Source organism: Labeo rohita, chromosome 2 (assembly GCF_022985175.1).
Source record: "Labeo rohita strain BAU-BD-2019 chromosome 2, IGBB_LRoh.1.0, whole genome shotgun sequence".
NCBI lineage: Eukaryota > Metazoa > Chordata > Actinopteri > Cypriniformes > Cyprinidae > Labeo > Labeo rohita.
In genome coordinates, this window is record NC_066870.1 from 6182825 (window position 1) to 6202174 (window position 19350).

The 19350-nt window shown below is 34.2% G+C and overlaps 1 protein-coding gene across 1 annotated transcript in view; it reads left to right on the forward strand.

Annotated features, from left to right (window-relative positions):
* Window positions 1–5181: 5181 nt before the first annotated feature.
* slc1a7a (solute carrier family 1 member 7a) overlaps window positions 5182–19350 on the forward strand; it is a 28942-nt gene continuing 14773 nt past the window's right edge. Inside the window, exons 1-2 of the mRNA XM_051124566.1 lie at window positions 5182–5540; window positions 12416–12495. Coding sequence (XP_050980523.1) covers window positions 5406–5540; window positions 12416–12495 — 215 coding nt within the window. The 5' untranslated portion in view covers window positions 5182–5405. The remainder of the gene's footprint in view (window positions 5541–12415; window positions 12496–19350) is intronic.

The following is a 19350-nucleotide window of genomic DNA, read 5'->3' on the forward strand; positions in this document are numbered from 1 at the left end:
TACGGACTGGATCTGGTGGTTAATGTGACCTCGGAATAAGAGAGAAACAGACTAATATTAGCGTAGATGCCATTCTTCTGACGATGCACCGAGTACATCGGGTGTTATGGGAAGTGTTCCCGGTTCCGGTTGACCTAATTAGTGCAGCCTAACAATCCTTTAACGGATTTGAATTATAAGAATGTGGATTTATTATGTGTAAGCAAGGTTAAAGAGATGGGTCTTTAATCTAGATTTAAACTGACAGAGTGTGTCTGCGTCCCGAACGTTGTAGGGTAGATTGTTCCAGAGTTTGGGTGCTAAATAAGAAAAAGATCTGCCGCCCGCGGTTGATTTTGATATTCTCGGTATTATCAAATTGCCAGAGTTTTGAGAACGCAGCGGACGTGAGGGACTATAATGCGATAAGAGCTCACTCAGGTACTGGGGAGCTAAACCATTCAGGGCTTTATAAGTAATTAGCAAGATTTTAAAATCTATACGATGTTTTAATATGATCATACTTTTTGGTTCTAGTAAGAACTCTAGCTGCTGCATTTTGGACCAGCTGGAGTTTGTTTATTAAGCGAGCAGAACAACCACCCAATAAAGCATTACAATAATCTAACCGTGAGGTCATAAACGCATGAATTAATGTTTCAGCATTTGACATTGATAGCATAGGTCGTAGTTTAGATATATTTTTGAGATGGAAAAATGCAGTTTTGCAAATACTAGAGATGTGGTTTTCAAAGGAAAGATTACCATCAAATAGCACACCTAGGTTCCTAACTGATGACGAAGAATTGACAGAACAGCCATCAAGTATTAGACAGTGTTTTAGGTTATTACACGCTGAGGTTTTAGGCCCAATAACTAACACCTCTGTTTTTTCAGAATTTAGCAGTAAGAAATTACTTGTCATCCAATTTTTTAACTCAACTACACAATCCATTAGTTTTTCAAATTGGTACGTTTCACCAGGCCGCGAAGAAATATAGAGCTGGGTATCATCAGCATAGCAGTGAAAGCTAACACCATATTTCCTGATGGTATCACCCAAGGGTAACATGTAAAGTGTAAAGAGTAACGGCCCTAGTACTGAGCCTTGTGGTACTCCATACTGCACTTGAGATCGATATGATACCTCATCATTTACTGCCACGAATTGATGGCGGTCAGATAAGTACGATTTGAACCATGCCAATGCACTACCACTAATGCCAACATAATTCTCAAGTCTATTCAAGAGAATGTTGTGGTCAACAGTATCAAACGCAGCACTAAGATCCAGTAGCACTAACAGAGAGATACAACCACGATCGGATGACAAGAGTAGATCATTTGTAACTCTAATAAGAGCAGTCTCAGTACTATGGTACGGTCTAAAACCTGACTGAAAATCCTCACAGATATCATATTTCTGTAGGAAGGAAGATAACTGTGAGGATACAACCTTTTCTAATATAATGCATTACAACCTTTTCTAATGTAATGCATTACTTTTAAAAGTAACTTTCCCCAACACTGGTGGTCATACTTTGCCTTGGCCAGATTTTGTTATTTGAATTACTGTATATTGACAAGTGGTGTGTTGATAAATATCTGTTGATATTTACAGATAATGTACATTGTCGTCCAAGATGTTCATGTCTTTCTTTCTTCAGTCATAAAGAAATTATGTTTTTTGAGAAAAACATATCAGGATTTTTCTCCATACCAGACTGATATGGTGCCCCGATTTTGAACTTCCAAATTGCAGTTTAAATGCGGCTTCAAACGATCCCAAATGCAGTTGTAAGCGATCCCAGCCGAGGAAGAAGGGTCTTATCTAGTGAATCGATCAGTTATTTTCATTAAAAAAATACAATTTAAATACTTTTTAATCTCCGTATTTGTGATTGTTTGAGCCGCATTTAACAGAAGTTCAAACTTGGGGCACCATAGAAATTCACTACATGGAGAAAAATGCTGAAATGTTTTCCTCAAAAAACAATTTCTTTGCGACTGAAGAAAGAAAGACATGAACATCTTGCATGACAAGAGGGTGAGTACATTATATGTAAATTTTTGTAATCTTTAACCTCAAACTATTCTAGGTGTATATGACAATCAGAGTTATCAGAGTTAAATGTCCTGGCTCTTCCAAGCTTTTTAATGGGTGTTAATCTATCTGCGTCCATCTATCCATAAAAAAGTACTCCACATGGCTCCAGGAGGTTAATAGAGGCCTTCTGAAGTGAATCGATGCATTTGTGTAAGAAAAATATCCATATTTAAAACTTCATAAACTGTAATCTCTATCTTCCACTAACTGATGTAAGCATTCACAAGAGACTGGCATTACAGCAGATGACACAGGACATATGTATGTAATGCTGTGTCTCAAACTGGTAACACTACCACATACTGAACAGGAATGCAGCCCCTGATGAGGTGTGAGTGTGAGTGCTATTACAGATGATGCTTGCAATTAGTTTTGGTCAGTGACATTTGACATCCAGCTGCTCTGTCAGTGCTTTAAGCATGATCATTGATAAATCTGTGTATGTTTTCATATCATGCACAGCCAGTGAAGCGCAAGGTCTCTTTTATGTTTTAATAAGATCATCCAATTTGTTCCTTGTTGTTTGGTTGATACATCACAGACATCACAAGAAACTTGATGTTTTTAATGAATGAAACTGTCTGGTCCACATGGTTTCCTTAATCCCAGTTAAGCGCTGACACAAATCATGATATGGAAAAAGACAGACTTCTGACTGAAGAAAAATGAAATTATCCAAGACTTCCATTTTTGCTTCTGATTACTCACCCTCATGTCGTTCTAAACCCGTAAGACCTTCGTTCATCTTCGGAACACAAATTCTTCAGAATCTTCTGAAAAAAAAAAAAAACACTAAATATCTTAATTTGTGTTCCAAAGACAAACAAAGGTCTTACAGGTTTGGAATGACATGAGGGTGAGTAATTAATGACAGAATTTTCATTTTTTGGGTGCACTATCCCTTTAAAGCAGTATTAATAGGCAAAACAATTCTTAGAAATAACATATACATATGTCTTAATACTTTACTGCAATATTTAGGCTAAAGAAAACTGTAAAAAGCATAAAAACACAAATCTGCAGATCTCAGCAAATACTAATGGAAACATAATGAAATTTTCTGATCAAACATACTTGACTCATGTGGAGTAATGGAGGTCCTTACAGAGGGGAAATTAAATTTTACTTGTAGGTAAATGATATGGGAGAAAGTCAGACCTTCTGATTTAGCAAAATAAAGTAAACGGAAGAGAAAGCACAGCATTACACAGAACCTCTGCTGATTCTGACCCACTAGAAATCAATCACAGATCACTCATGCAAATTCAGAAGAGGTGCAACTTCCTGACTAAATTAGTGATATCAAATACAAACAAGTCTTTGATTGGATAGGCTGAGCATTAGTATGCTAACCACGACCATCTTGTTGTCCTAAGAGTAACCTTAGTAATCTTGCCTTTTTGTGAACATATAATAGCCATCCTATTCTACACTGTGTTGCTGAAGCAGAAGGTCAGAGCAACCTCTGAAAATATTAAGAAATATAGAAAGATTACAGTTACGGTTACGGTTAAAAATACGGTTTTTGGGAGACATTTAACAGCAAAATCAAAAGAAAAAAACTATATACAACAAATAGATAGTAATGGTAATTTTCGTAGTATTTTTTTCTTACAATACAATATTAAAAATACTGTGGTAAAATGACTTATTTTATTAAAATCTGCAAAAATATCAAAAATTAAACATTTTAGCATAATATACAGTATACAGTACAATGTGACATACAGACGTTTCTTTTAATCCTAAAACACAACTCAGCACAATGTGTAATTCAGAACATGAGTAAATATGTGAAAAATAAATACAGAAAGTGTATTCTAATAAACAGTACTGACCCTGTTTTTAACTTTAAAAAAAAAGTGTCTATATACTTTAATTACAATAATATGTCAGTTTATTTATTTATGTTTGTGCATTATGTTAGCGAAAAAACTATATAAATAAAATATACAAAATAAAAAAGCAATAACACAAAATAGCCTTTATTTCATTCTGTCTTTCATTCAGTTTCTTTGTGCAAAGAATTTTGTATAATTCTTTTAATGCCCATAGGTGTGCAGTTTAATAATTTGAGGGATTTATTAACAGCCTTTCTGAACATTTTAAATAATCTAAAGAAACTTTTTAGACTATAAAGAAACTTTCTGCATTTTAAAGGTTCTATGGATGTTCAAGGTCCTTCATAGAATCATGGATGCCAATAAAGAACCTTTATTTTTAATAGTGCAGGATAATTTGATTGCACAGCCACAGTTTCCCTTCTCAAGCCTGCATGCAGAGTGACCATGGACCACAAAACCAGTCATTAGGGTCTATTTTGTTAAACTGAGATTTATACATAATTTGAAAGCTGAATATATAGGCTTTCCACTGATGTATAGTTTGATAGGATGGGATAATATTTGTCTGAGATAGAAAATTTGTAATCTCAGGCTGTGAAAAAATCAAAATATTGAGAAAATCACCTTTAAAGTTGTCCAAATGAAGTTCTTAGCAATGCATATCACTAAACAAAAATTAAGTTTTGATATATTTACGGTTGGAAATTTTCAAAATATCTTCATGGAACATGATTTTTGGCATAAAAGAAAAATCGATAACTTTGACCCATACATTGTATTTTTGGCTATTGCTGCAAATATACCCGTGCTACTTAAGTTTTTTTGGTCCAGGGTCACATATGTGGACTTGGATACTGTTTCCCATCATCCACTGGAGGGTGCAAAATCACACTCTCAAACACTTACCTGCAAACACTGATAGAGCCACCACAACCCATGTCAACATTGGCCAACTCTGTCTAAACGCCCTGCTGTGTGACATCATGTCACTTGCTTCATCTTGATGTTTTTGCCCTGTTTTATTTTTCTTCTTTCACACGTACATGAAACAATCCCCTTCCCAATTGTTCAGAGATCTTTAATCCATCTTCAGATCGGCTTAATGCAGTGCGGCTCTAATAGGATCGCTGGTATTAACCTCTGGGACAATACCGCCAGCTGTCCCAGAGCCCCCTATTGGCCAGGCCGAAGTACAGGGTAAGGGGGTGTGATGGGGCAGAATGAACAGAGACTGAGAGAGAGAGAGAAGAGTACTGTGATAGTGACTGGAAAGGGTGATGGGCTTTAGTAGTGACCAACGGTGGATTGACAAGTGCTTTTTCTTGGAGGGACCTTCATTACCACCGTTACTACCTTCCTAATTTATGTCTTCATTCTCTGCATGTCTGTTTCTTTTTACTGGAGGGACGTTTATGCACTCGTGTCTGGGTGTTTTTATGGCTGATTGAGAGGGCAGTAGACGTGGACGTGTCACCATGGCGTTTGGTGCGGTGTGGAGCCGCGTTAAAAATGTGTGCCAACAGAACGGCCTCCTCATCTTGTCAGTGTTGGCAGTGGTTATCGGATGCCTACTGGGCTTCTTTCTGCGCTCCAAACACCTCTCTGAACAGGTTAGTTTTGGTTTCCCAAACCTCCTGAACCGGCAACAGTCACTGTTTCCATCTTTCCTGCAATGTCTCAACTTTCCTACTACGTGACTTCAGTTTAATGGCAAAGATTAATTTATTCAAAAGAAATTAAAATTAACACATAAAATGACCTGAATATGACCTTTCTTTTAATAAGTATTTTTTTTTCATTTCTGGATTAAAAAAAATAAAAGTAATGCTTCACAGAATTTTTCTGAATTAGAACAAATCTAAATTGCTTCACCACTTAAAATTCAAATCAAAGTCAAGTGGTGCAACTAACATGCAGAAAAAAATAAAACAGGAAATGATTTAATGACCGTGTGCCAAGGTCAGTAGGTCTCTTAAACTATCACAAAATTTGACTTTTATTTAAGAAAAGGGCAAGGTTAGTTTAGGTTGTAAAATGTCATGTGGTGCAACACCCCAAAATGTATTGATATTTTTTAATTAATAATTCATGCTAATTGTAAGAAAAATAATTTTTAATTTGAAAAAGATATATTTAAAAACATTGAAATTAATTATTAAGGTGTGTACACTCAGATGTATTTGAATATGAAATACAGTTTGTTTGTTTTTTTTCTGTTTTTTTTTTTTTACAGTTTTTTACTTAATGGTTCCACCAAATGACATTTACTTGGCAATGTTTGTTGAAAATGGTGGGCAATTCCAGTGTTATCGATTTGACATTTTGCATTATGGACGTGATAAATGCTTAGAGAATGTATGTGTTACCAATATACCGAACCATCTGTTTATATTAATTAAACCCTTCTTGCTAGAGTCTAAACATCAGAAAAATATCAGTCTATGTACAAGCTTTCTATGTTAAAACAGGGAAATAATCATGCGTTATGGATGTGTACCAAAAAAAGAACACTGTTTTTGAGAGATCACATGTAGGATTTCTGCGAATTAAAATGCACAAACCAGACGCAATAATACAGAATTCACAGAACATATAATTGTTACTTTATTTTAAAGTGCTCCTGTTATTCCATTTTAAAGGTTGCTAATATTGTTTTATGAGTCTACTAAAACAGGTTTACGTGTATGCATGGTCAAAAAACACTTTAGTTTTCTCCAAAAATAGAATTAATTTGACCATTTCTGAATGGATCATAAATGACTCATGCGAAGCAGTTCGAAGAATCAGTCTCTCTAAACCCCTCCTTTCTGTGAGCCCTCACTGCTGTGATTGGTCAGATGGCGCAGTCCTGACGACTTGTTCAGGTGATTGTGAGCCGACTCTTTTTTTTGATAGACAATAACTTTATTTATCATGCACTGTCGACTTTGCAGATCGTTTATGTTCACATACAGCTTCATGACACACTGCATGAAAGGTCATATTTGAAAATATGATATATTTTGATGTGTTTATTTATGAGAAATATGTACTGTTATGGATGTGACAAGCCTGAAAATAGCACTTACCAGACAATGGAACATCATGCACTAAAAATAAAAAAAATGTTTTAAAAACTTTAAGAGAGACCTCACATGGATATTTGAACCACCAAATGTTGACATCTGTGCTATTAGTACGGTAAAAACCTTTGATAAAAACTGTATTTTTTCATGGTAAGGTTGAATGCAAATAGTACCTTTCCAGGAATTTGGCAAAAGTGTTTTACACTAAGTTATTAACAGATTTTCACTTTATTGTGGACACTTTTATTTGTTATAGATCAAAACAAGATGGTATGCAGAAAACAAAATTCTGAATTACTTTAAAACAGTTTTCACTTGCTAGTTAATTTTACAAATAATTACAAGGAAATGGTGGTAAACTTTTAACACATTGAATAAAATGTGAATTTTTGAAGACAAAAAAAAGTATTTTCTTGTAAAACAAGTTCCAATAATCTGTTTTATTTAAGAGGACATCGGATGCCCATTTTCCTCAAGTTGGTGTGATCCTTTAGGGTATTCATTAAATATCTGCAACAAGCTCTGGTTAAGGGGGTCATATAATGTTCCTAAAACGAACATTATTTTGTGTATTTGGTGTAATGCAATGTGTTTACGTGGTTTAAGTTTCAAAAAACACATTATTTGTGTTTTTGTAATGTGTTGTTTCTCTCTGCCCCACCTTTCCGAGATGAGTAGATTTTTACAAAGCTCATCGTTCTGAAAAGCGCAGTGTGCTCTGATTGGCCAGCTATCCAGTGTGTTGTGATTGGCTGAATACCTCAAGCGTGTGACGGAAATGTTACGCCCCTTACCATGTTGTGATGCACGATGAGACAAAAACAATAAAACCCATTATAAATGAGGCATTTGTTGCATCCAGTGAGAGCATAACTACTGATAATGACTTATACTGTCTTTTTACGGATTGCGTTGTGTCGCGCCAAGTAAACCATGTCTGCATTAGTGATCGTAGAAACGACAAACAACAAGCACTACTCTACACTGCTCAAAACTCGCGTTTGAATAGTCAGTAGCAGATTCTTTAAATATAAAAATGTACTTACAGGCTGTGAGTCAGAAGCGCCAAGTTGGAGCTGCCCCACTTTATAGAAATGGCCTTTGTGCACAGCCGACATTGTAGGCTACTCTCCCAGGTTCAGGAAACAGTCCTCTGTAAAATGCACTGCACACACTCGAATATTTGCATTGTAGTGTTCTGAAACAGTGTTGTAAATATAACTTAACCACTCTACTCACTTGGAAGGCTAAACAAAGTACTTTCACTTTCGCAACAAAACACACAGCATCTCCACAACATGGTGGGGGCTGCAACAATACTGCACCCAGAATAAAAGTTACACCTGATTTCTTTACATATACATCTGGGTGGTGTTATGCGTGTTTGAATGAGCCGTTTTAGGAAGACATGGCTGAGTCTTAACTTTTATAAAGAATATCTCTTTGGGTTTGGGACTTTAATCTTTGCAACTTTACAAATCTTATACATGTACAAACAACACTCTAAAGACAAAGGAAAACATAAAATTGCATCATATGACCCCTTTAAAATTCGCCAATGGTCGTGTAGCAACCTCAGCGTACAACTGGCTGAGGGCAGAAATATGCTAATGTTGGACAGTCCGTCGGTGGTCATCATGCTGAGAAAATCAAAACGGCTTGATAATTGAGACTGTTTAGGTATTTTGGGGTAAAAAAAGGAGCGAATGGATTTTAATCATTGTAGGGTGGTTGTGTCTACACACTGCTAAGACACATTTATATGCAAACACCATGTAAAAGTGAATTTTGCATCTGATGTCCCCTTTAATTTTTACAATGGATAAAATAGCATAGAACAACATTCTTTATTTTAAAAAAAGGACAATATTCTGTCACTAGTGAGTTCTGTCATTCAGAGTCTGTTCAAGAGTCTGTTTCACTAGCTGATTCATTGATTAAGTAAGATTTAATCAAAAGCTCTCTGTCATTATGACATGCGTAAAGCAGGCATCTAGTTGCCCTGAAGGATTATCAGTCAGTCAACTTAAACAATGAAGCTCTGTTGCATTAAGGATCTGAAGTTAGAAATCTCATTACATCTTCTCATTAATTTTAAACAATTCTGTTTATGAACTAATGGTACTTTGATTGAAAGTAGGTAAAGCTGGAGCCTATTGGTGTCTATTTGTATATTATATTATATTATATTAATTTATTGGTTTATTTATTTATTTTGCTTGCTAGTACACAACAGAATGTTGCATATTTTAAAAAGAATCATCAAAGTTTGTTCAAAGTTGTCTTTATATACAGTAAGCAAACTAAACTGGGCATTGACTAACAAAATTATTTTAGTTTTATCTTAAGTGAAAATTCTATTTTTAAATTGTAACTAATTTAGCTTCGGTTTATAGTGAAATGAAGTTGTAAAATGCCAAAAAAGTAAGTCTAAAGAAAATATATTGGTCTTTATAACAAATAAATAATATTTTTATTTTGTATGAATGGTTTGTCTTTGGGAAAATGTTTTGATTAATATTAAATCATAATGTAAATAAATAAATAAGAGTATTTAAGGAGTTTATTATTGTAAGATTTTTCAATGTTATTATAGTCAAGTATAAAATCTGTTGATAAAAAACATTATTAGTTTGCTGATATGGAATGTGTGTGTATGTAAGTACGGACGTTGTACAACAGTACAGCTAGTTTGATGCTGAGAAAACAAAATGCATCAAACCTGGTCAGACTCCATATTGAGTTTTTAATTAAGTTGCAGTTTGTCATTATATTTTCACTCAGTTATTACACCACTGTTATGTTTAGCAGTGAGCTGTGGCATCCCTGTTAGTTTAGATTACACCACATGGCAGCTTTACAGACTTTGGCCCGAATGAGGAATGCCAGTGGCAGATGTAGGGGCTTCGTGCCAGCTGTTTTTATGTTAGCATTAGCCAGTAGCACAGGAAAGCCAGAGATGCACAGGCATTTGTCAGCATTGATCGTGATGCTGCTTGGACAACAGCCCTGATCTAAGCTTCATGTCCCTGCCCCCTCCTTAATGCAGGCCCGTAAGCGCTTTAGCACCAGCATCATGTCTCTCAGCTGCCTTTAAACACAATATGGTCCTCTATATTGTCTAAGTCTTTCTCTTAGCAACTTTCTTGGGCTGCAGTATTTTTATATAGTGCTATCATGAACTTGAAAAGACATGATGATATTGGACAATTTGTATTATAATAGATCTGTATTTTCATGAACTAAGGTTGACATTAAAAGGACTGTAACGTCAGAAGTGATTAAAAAGTCACGGTCATCCTGTTGTAAACAAAACACCAGTTTTTTATGTAAATCAGACATATTATAGATTGTGACTTATCCACAAAATTATTAGTCTGGCACATACAACTTACAGAATGTTGTTTAAGAGAGACATTTGACATTTTTGACATGATTTTTGAGTTTTTTTCATCAGATTATGTTTTCTGAATCAGCAAGAAAATGTAACATTGCTTTCCATTTATTACTTAAAGCACAGTTTAAATACTTCTTTAATACCTCAGCAAAAACTGGTCTAAGTAAGAAAGTTGAAACATGGCTAAAGAAAAATGTCATTTAAAAAACAAACAAATACACAAATTACAAGCACAGATAAATACGATATAAAAAGTTACAAATGAAATAAGTTGTAACAGTAGTATTAATGTAATAATTAAGTCTAAAATAACACTGCATAGTGTTCACTGTATAAATTAAATATAGACTAATCTTTGTTAAAGATGTGTTTTGTTGCACAACAAAAAAAATCTGTAAAATTTCCAGTAAAAAAACGGCAGCTGTGGTGCTCTCGGGATTTTACTGTAAAAATATGGTAGCAACGTTTTAACAGTTTTAACTTAAATTTACATTGAAATACTGTAATTTCATTAAATGATATAATGTTAATTTACCAACCTATTGAAGTACTAAAATCTGTTTTGTACCCTTGTAATACACTGATAACTACCAAAAGCAGGTGGTGATGAGAAAGTCACATGATGAACCAAAGCCCATCACAAACAGCTTTTAAATATTAACATGTACAGAAGGTGGTCAGTGCCATTCACACAAACACTAAACACCATCATGGTAACACACATGAAACTGAAATAAAGCAATAAACATTCATTTAACAACATTAGATGTAACATTCAACCCTAATGTACAAAACCAATAAGAAAAAACTTAGAAGAAACGGTTATTTAAAAAAAAAAAAAAACATCAAATTAAAAAAAAAAGTAATGCAAGAAATTCTGGGAATGTCATTTTATGGCTATTCACTGTAAATTTTATGTGCTTTTTCACTTCCTAAAACGGTAGACTACCGTAAAATGACTGCATGCATGCATTCTCCAATACAGTTTTTCACCGTATATAGTATGTTAAACTTACCATTAACAGGCTTTTACTGTAGCATTTTTATAGTTTTTTCCCGTTAAATTCACAACCATTTTTTACAGTGCATTAAAGGAGAAGTTCACTTCCAAAACAAAGATTCACATATAATGACTCACCCCCTTGTCATCCAAGATGTTCATGTCTTTCTTTCTTAAATCGTATTTTCTCCCTCAACTTCAAAAATCATTTCAAAATCATCCTACATCACTGCAGAAGTACCGACCCAGTCTTTGAAAAGTGAACATGATCAAAGATCAAGATCAAATACCCTTAACAAAAAAGGTAAAACAACGATATAGGACGATTTTGAAGTTGAGGGAGAACATGAGATGGTAGTTTTTCGACATACCCTAACTGTCATAAACCGGAAACAGTAAGACAAGATGAGCGTTTGACATTAAAAAGTATATAAATGTATATTATATACGTAAGTATATTATTTTTATGAAAATAACCAATCTGAAGAAAGAGAGACATGAACATCTCGGATGACAAGGTGGTGAGTACATTATATGTGAATCTTTGTTTTGGAAGTGAACTTCTCCTTTAATGACAAAGGCAGCAGGTATTTATAGGCTATTGTCACTTTAAGAACTGATGCACAGACCCATTATAATGATACACATCCGATTTCTTTCTCAGCTGTTTCCATTCACTTAAAGACATGTTTTTACAAGAATTATTGTCAAAACAGGTATTTTGACATAATTTTATGTGTATGTGTCTGTTCAAGCGCAAAAAGATGCGAAAGAGAAACCAACTAATGTTTGTGCTCTGCCTGAAACATGCCTTTGTGTGTGCATGGCTGAGTGCTTTCAGGTGTGTGCAGCTGTGCGCACAGAAAACAGCATGCGAGTATCAAACTGAGCTTTTTCGCCTCTTCTTGTGCTTGAATGGTTTAAAATTGTTTGAATGTGTAAACCGGTCAGATAAAGCATGTAAAAATGATACACTTTCACTCAATAGTACATCAATTTTGTGTGGTTCTGTTTCTCCTGAAGGAGGTGAAGTACTTCCAGTTCCCAGGGGAGTTGTTGATGCGGATGTTGAAGATGCTCATCCTGCCTCTAGTGGTTTCCAGGTAAGAAACAACTAAATTTACTCCTTCTTGAGGTCCCTGTGGTGAAAGTGGTAAAAATCTACATCTGATATGGGTTTCAGAAATGAGTGTGGCAAAATGGCTCGATAGCGCCACCTATCAAACTTCACCAAAAGTGCCCCTTGAGCTATGTTTTAAATACATGTATGAAATTCAGTAGATTCGGGGCATTGAAATGGACAGATACGGAGGTGCGGCTGATGTAAACAAGCATTGACTAGAGTGACCGCGATCATCCCCGGTGGCCGTGTCGGAGCCACACCGTAGACGTGTGCAGTGTGTTGTAAGAGATTTATTCATTATACAGTGTGTTTAGATTCACTTATAACGTAAGTGTTTTTTAAAAAAAAAAAAAAAAAAAACTTGCACTAGACCAAGCTAGGCTAATCAGTGATGATGTTCTTTGATAATGTTAGGCTGCTTTTAGCCTTATGCTGGAGCTGGTTTCGGGCATTGAAACTAAGTATGCAAATAATTAAATACATTAGCACGATAATATCATGTACTGGCGATCTTGCAGGCTGATGATAGGACCCAACACTACTGTAGCATATTATTTACTCATCCTCCATGCATCCTAGGTGTATATGACTTCCTTCTTTCAGACGAATCGAGTTATATTAAAAATGATTCTGCCACTCCCCAAACTTTAGAACGTCATAGACGTACTTCTCTAAGTCCAATAAAGTGCATCCATCCATAATAAAAAGTGCCTCAGATGGCCCCATGGGGGTTAATAAAGGCCTCCTGTAGCAAATCGATGCATTTTTGTAAGAAAAATATCCATATTTAAAAAGTAACAATCGCTTTAATCTAGCTTGCGCTAACAGTTGTACATGGAACTTGCTACTTTGTCAAGGGGCGTGGCAGCACTGAAACACCGTCTAAGCTGTTCGCCAATCACAACGCACTGGGACAGCTAACCAATCACAACACATTTCATTTTTCGGAAGGCGGGCCTTCGTTAAACCCGGAATTAATCAAGCCATTTGTGCCAGGCTGGGGAGAAATGTATTGTAATAATGTAAATTATGTTAAAATGACTCATTTTTCGAACCCCCAAACATGAAAGCATGTTCTAGTAAACCCCCAAAACAAAATCAAGACTTTATAAAAGAGCATAATAGGACCGCATATGTACTACTTTTATGTTTGTTTAATTATTTTATTACTAATAAGTCACTTATGTTGCATTGAAATGAACAACTCAGACGTAATCTGTTGTGTTCAACAGAAGAAAGGTATATGTTTTTGGAATATGAGAGCAAATAAATGAAGACAGAATTTTAATTTTTTGTGAACTAACTCTCCACAACATGAAATTAGGTGAACTGCCAGAATAGGCTAAGAATTTACCAGCTATACTGCTTGTGAACTTGCAACCCAAACAAAACCATCACCTGCTGGATGTGCTACTTGCCTTCTCTGGTGCGGCAAAGGAAGTGGATTCTCACTCCACACACAAGCTTCTGTCTGGGTCAGTGTTCCTGATGCCAAGCATTCACAAACACTAGGAAGTCATTACGCGGGGTCAGGCTTGTTAATAACCGCTAATCTAAGGAAGCTAAGGACCAACTGCATATGCACAGCAGCCAAGACATCTTCTATCAGACAGCAAAGTAGTACTTACAAATAGAACGACCAGCGACTAAATATAAAACAGCTAGCTATCTAAATGTTAGTGCTTGTACTGTTGTACCAAATAGCAAATTGAATTAGGAAATAAGAATGGCACATTTTCTCTGTTATCAAGAGGAACGTTTGGGTTATGAGAACCTTCCTCATCAGAGTTGGAGACAGAAGATGCTGCGTTCGTGGGTCTGCCAGTGCCTTGACTGGTTTAAAATGAATAAAAATATTATATTAATCAAATGGTATGCTAGGGCTTAGGGGCCAAAGCAGGGTCTGCGTACTGTCCTCGTTTCAACGCCATCTGCCTAACAACAAGTGCGGAAACCAGATTATCTGATGTACGTACCAGCCACAATCAAAGACACTTTCTTATCCCTGTGTGCATTTCAGTACGATGCTGATCTTTAATCATTGGCCATGCAGACACACTACCACAGAGACGCTGAACAGGGAATTCCATGAGAGTTTACACTGTAAGAAATAACCATAATTTACCATAAAGTAAAATCCTGTAAATTGGTTAAAGGCAAATTCCCTTACTATAAACAGTAAAAACAGCAGTAAATCTAAAAGGACATTTCATGTAATTTTACAATTTACAGTTTTTTTTTACTAGTTACTAATTACTAATTTTACTAATTACTAGCCAATATATATTTTAAATATATGTTTAATGTATGTTGTAACAGTGAAGTTAAATTAAATGCTTTTGAAACTGAAAATATATTTTGTTGCAAATTTCATATACCAAAATATATTTCAAAATGTATTTTAGGGGCAAGAAAATACATTTCCAATATTACAGTAGCCTATATTTAGTCTAAATGTAAATGTGGATGGAATAGCCTACTAGATTTATAATAATTCATTAATGTTAAATTATTTATTTAATTAAATTTTAAGTGTTATATGTTACACTTGTTTTAGACAACAAATATTTTTCTTGAAATGTGACATGAATGTAATTTCACGTAATTTCAAGGACAAAATGCATTTTTTAAATGCTTTTATGTTTTTAATGTATATTTAAAAAAATGGACAAAAATATATTGTTATAAAATATATTTATATAAATATATATTGAAATATATTTTGGGAGAATTTTCCCCAAATTCCCTTTGTGACACTTCACATTTGATGTTTTTTCTGATGGTGTTTCTCCTTATTTATTTATTTATTTTCATCATTTATGTACATTTTTGTACATTTTTTGTACAGGTTTTATATGTTACTATATTTTATATGTTACTATATATATATATATATATATTTTTTTTTTTTTTTTTTTTTTTTTTTTTTTGCATTATTTTAGTGTTGTTACCATGTTGTGTGTTACCATGTTGTTTTTTATTTGTGTGCAAATGCATATATATTTATTTATATATTGGTATTTACTTTAGCTAGTTGGAAAGGTATTTGTGATGAGCTTTGATTCATCATGAGATTTTCTCATTTACCATCTGTGTTTTTAGTGGTTGTCAGTATATTATAAAGACAAGACAGATTTTAGTACATTAGTAGGTTGGTATAGAGTATAGAGTATAGAGTGAGTGTGTCCCAGCGCTGGGGATGCACAAGTTAGTGTACTCTCAGGGCTGGGTTGTGGCAGGAAGGGTATCCGGCATAAAACGTGCCAAATCGGCTGTGCGGATCACTCCGCTGTGGCGACCCCTGTTAAAGGGAGCAAGCTAAAGGAGAGAGAGAGAGAGAAAGAGAGAGAGAGAGAGAGAGCAAGAGAGTAAGTTGGTATAATAACATTCAGTTAATGCAAGTTTTTTTTTTGGTTTTTTGTTTAACAGTAAATTTGAAAACCTTGCTGCCATATATTTCATGCTAAAGATCTGGCAACCACAGCTTCCGTTTTTTTGTAGCTCATTGGTCTATGAGATGCTTTAGTGCCTTTGATAACATGGCACTTTCTGAGCCCCAATCGAGTCCAAATCTTCATTTCCTGTCGTTCTGTGTTTACATTTTAATACATAGATGTACAGAATGAGGATCTGTATAGAGCATGATGCAGGACGCATAATCCTCTCATATGTTAAAAAAGGCTGCTTTAAGACATCTTTTCATTTTTCATGTTGGGTGCTGATGTCATTGCGCAATGACTGCATCTATATGGAAAAATGTAATCAAACTTTTGGAAGATTATGGAATGTCTTTTTTCACCTGAGCTGCATCTCATGTGGTGGCAGATTGATGTAGTGTGATGTCTTTCATTCACTAGTCGATTAGTCAATTACTTTAATAATTAGTGATTCACACAGCATTCTTATCACTGTAAAAAAACAGTTTGTTAAGTCAAATTAAAATTATTTGTTACCTGGCTGCCTTAAAATTTTAAGTTCAGTCAACTCAAAAAAAATGTATTCAACTTTAAATGTTAAGTTGTACTAAGTGACGATATTTGAGTTGATTCAACTTAAAATTTTAAGGCACCTGGCTAACAATCCCAGCTTTTAAGTTTAACAAACCATTTTTTTGTTTAGTCAACTCAAATAAACAAACGTAACATTTCAAGTTGACTAAACTTATTTGAGTTGACTGAACTAAGGCAGCAGGGTAACAAATTATTTAAAGTTGACTCAAGAAATAGTTTTTTTACAGTGTATTTAGTACTATGTTTTATTTATTTATTTATTTATTTTTTGCTGATTACTTTCAAAATTAGAAATTTAGCAATTGTTCTGTACACTAGATGGTAATATTTACTTGCTGTCAGTTACATTTCTGATTATATAAAAATTATATTCTGATTATATAAATTAACTGCATTTAACTGGCACAAAAAACCCTCTTTTTAGTGAGTGTAAAGTAAAAATGTTTAAACCATGTTTATTTGCTATACTGTGAATATTTAGTTTGTGTTGATATAAATAAAATTGTTGCAATATTTTGTATCACAGTACATGTTACTTTGTTGTATGTAGTTGAGAGAAAATCACAATCGAGAACAAAGGGAAACAGAAAATCAAAAGTAAAATAAATAATAAAATAAATAATAAACATATAAAATATGTTGGTGTATTAAAATCATGTGAAGGGGGTCATGCAAGAAAAAAAAGATTTTATTTTAAATTCTAATGAACTTTTTTAACTAGGTATATTTTTATTTATACAAGATACAAGATTTTTTTTTCTTTTACACAACCAGTCAAAAGTTGTTTTAACAGTATATATATATATATATATATTTTTTAAGAATTCTCTTCTGCTCACCAATCCTGCATTTATTTGATCCAAAATACAACAAAAGCAGTAATACTGTGAAATATTTTTACTATTTAAAATAACTGCTTTCTATTTGAGTATATTTTAAAATTTATTCCTGTGATCAAAGCTACATTTTCAGCATCATTACTCCAGTCTTCAGTGTCACATGATCCTTCAGAAATCATTCTAACATGCTGATTTGCTGTTCAAGAAACATTTATTATTATTATTAGTATCAATATTTAAAACAGTTGAGTTTTTTTTCAGGATTCTTTGATGAATAGAAAGATCCAAAGATCAGCATTTATCTGAAATAAATGTCTGATAATAATGTTTTATTTATTTATTTTTGGTTGGGGGAATTATAGAAATAAATACCTTTATTTAGCAAGGATGCTTTAAATTGATCAAAAGTGATGATAAAGGCATTTATAATGTTACGAAAGATTTATCAGAGAAACCTGAAAAAATTCTACTCAGCTGTTTTTTTAACATAATAATAAATGCTTTTTTGAGCAGCAAATCAGAATATTAGAATAATTTCTGAAGGATCATGTGACTAGAGTAATGATGCTAAAAATTCAGCTTTGAAATCACAGGAATAAATTACATTTTTAAATATATTCAAATAGAAAGCAGGTATTTTAAATAGTAAAAATGTTTACATTTTTTTTGCTGTATACTTCGAAATAAATAAATATGGGCTTGGTGAGCAGAAGAGATTTGTGTGAGTGTTTCTGCTGTATACTGTATGCAGGTGTTTGCTTTGTCCCACTGGAGAAATATGACATCCATGTGACCTGAGTTGGTTAAAGGCCCCGGTGTAGAGACTTTATCTGGACTTTCCCATCTCCAGGCAGGATTAGGGTAATGCTCTTGTCAAACAGAGGTGCTTCACAGAAAGCTCCAGATGGTCTAGAAGTCCTGCTGGCCGCCTGTAGCAGAAACACATGCAGGGTCAGACAGCAAGGGGCTTAACACACATGTACATACACTACTACTAACATATATGAGTGCCTGCTCGCACACAACCAGCAGTCAGTACACTACACGGCTAGAAAAAGAAAAAAAGTGTGGATTATTAGACACTACAGAGTGACTGAATTCAATTAAATACAGTTGAGGTAAAAAGTTTACATACACCTTGCAGAATTTGCAAAATGTTTTTAATTTTTTTTATTTAGTACTGATCTGAAGAAGACATTTCACATAAAAGATGTTTACATATAGTCCACAAGATAAAATAATAGTTTAGAATTTATAAAAATGACCCTGTTCAAAAGTTTACAAACACTTGATTCTTAATACTGTGTTGTTACCTGAATGATCCACAGCTGTGTTTTTTGTTTAGTGATAGTTGTTCATGAGTCCCTTGTTTGTCCTGAACAATTAAACTGCCTGCTGTTCTTCAGAAAAATCCCACAAATTGTTTAGTTTTTCAGCATTTTTGTGAATTTGAACCTTTTCCAGTAATGATTGTATGATTTTGAGATCAATCTTTTCACACTGAGGACAACTGAGGGACTCATATGCAACTATTACAGAAGGTTCAAATGCTCACTGATGCTCCAGAAGGAAAAATTATGCATTAAGAGCCGGGGGTGAAAACTTTTGAACAAAATGAAGATGTGTACATTTTTCTTATTTTGCCTAAATATCATATTTTTTCATTTAGTGCTGTCCTTCAGAAGGTACAGAAGATAATTACATGTTTCCCAGAAGACAAAATAAGTAAAATTTACCTTGATCTTCAAATTCAAAAAAGTTTTCACCCCCTGGCTCTAAATGCATTGTGTTTCCTTCTGAAGCATCAGTGAGCGTTTGAACCTTCTGTAATAGTCGCATATGAGTCTCTCAATTGTTCTCAGTGTGAAAAGATGGATCTCAAAATCACGCAGTCATTGTGGGAAATAGTTCAAATACACAAAAATGCTGAAAAACCAAAGAATTTGTGGGACCTGAAGGATTTTTCTGAAGAACAGCAGGCAGTTT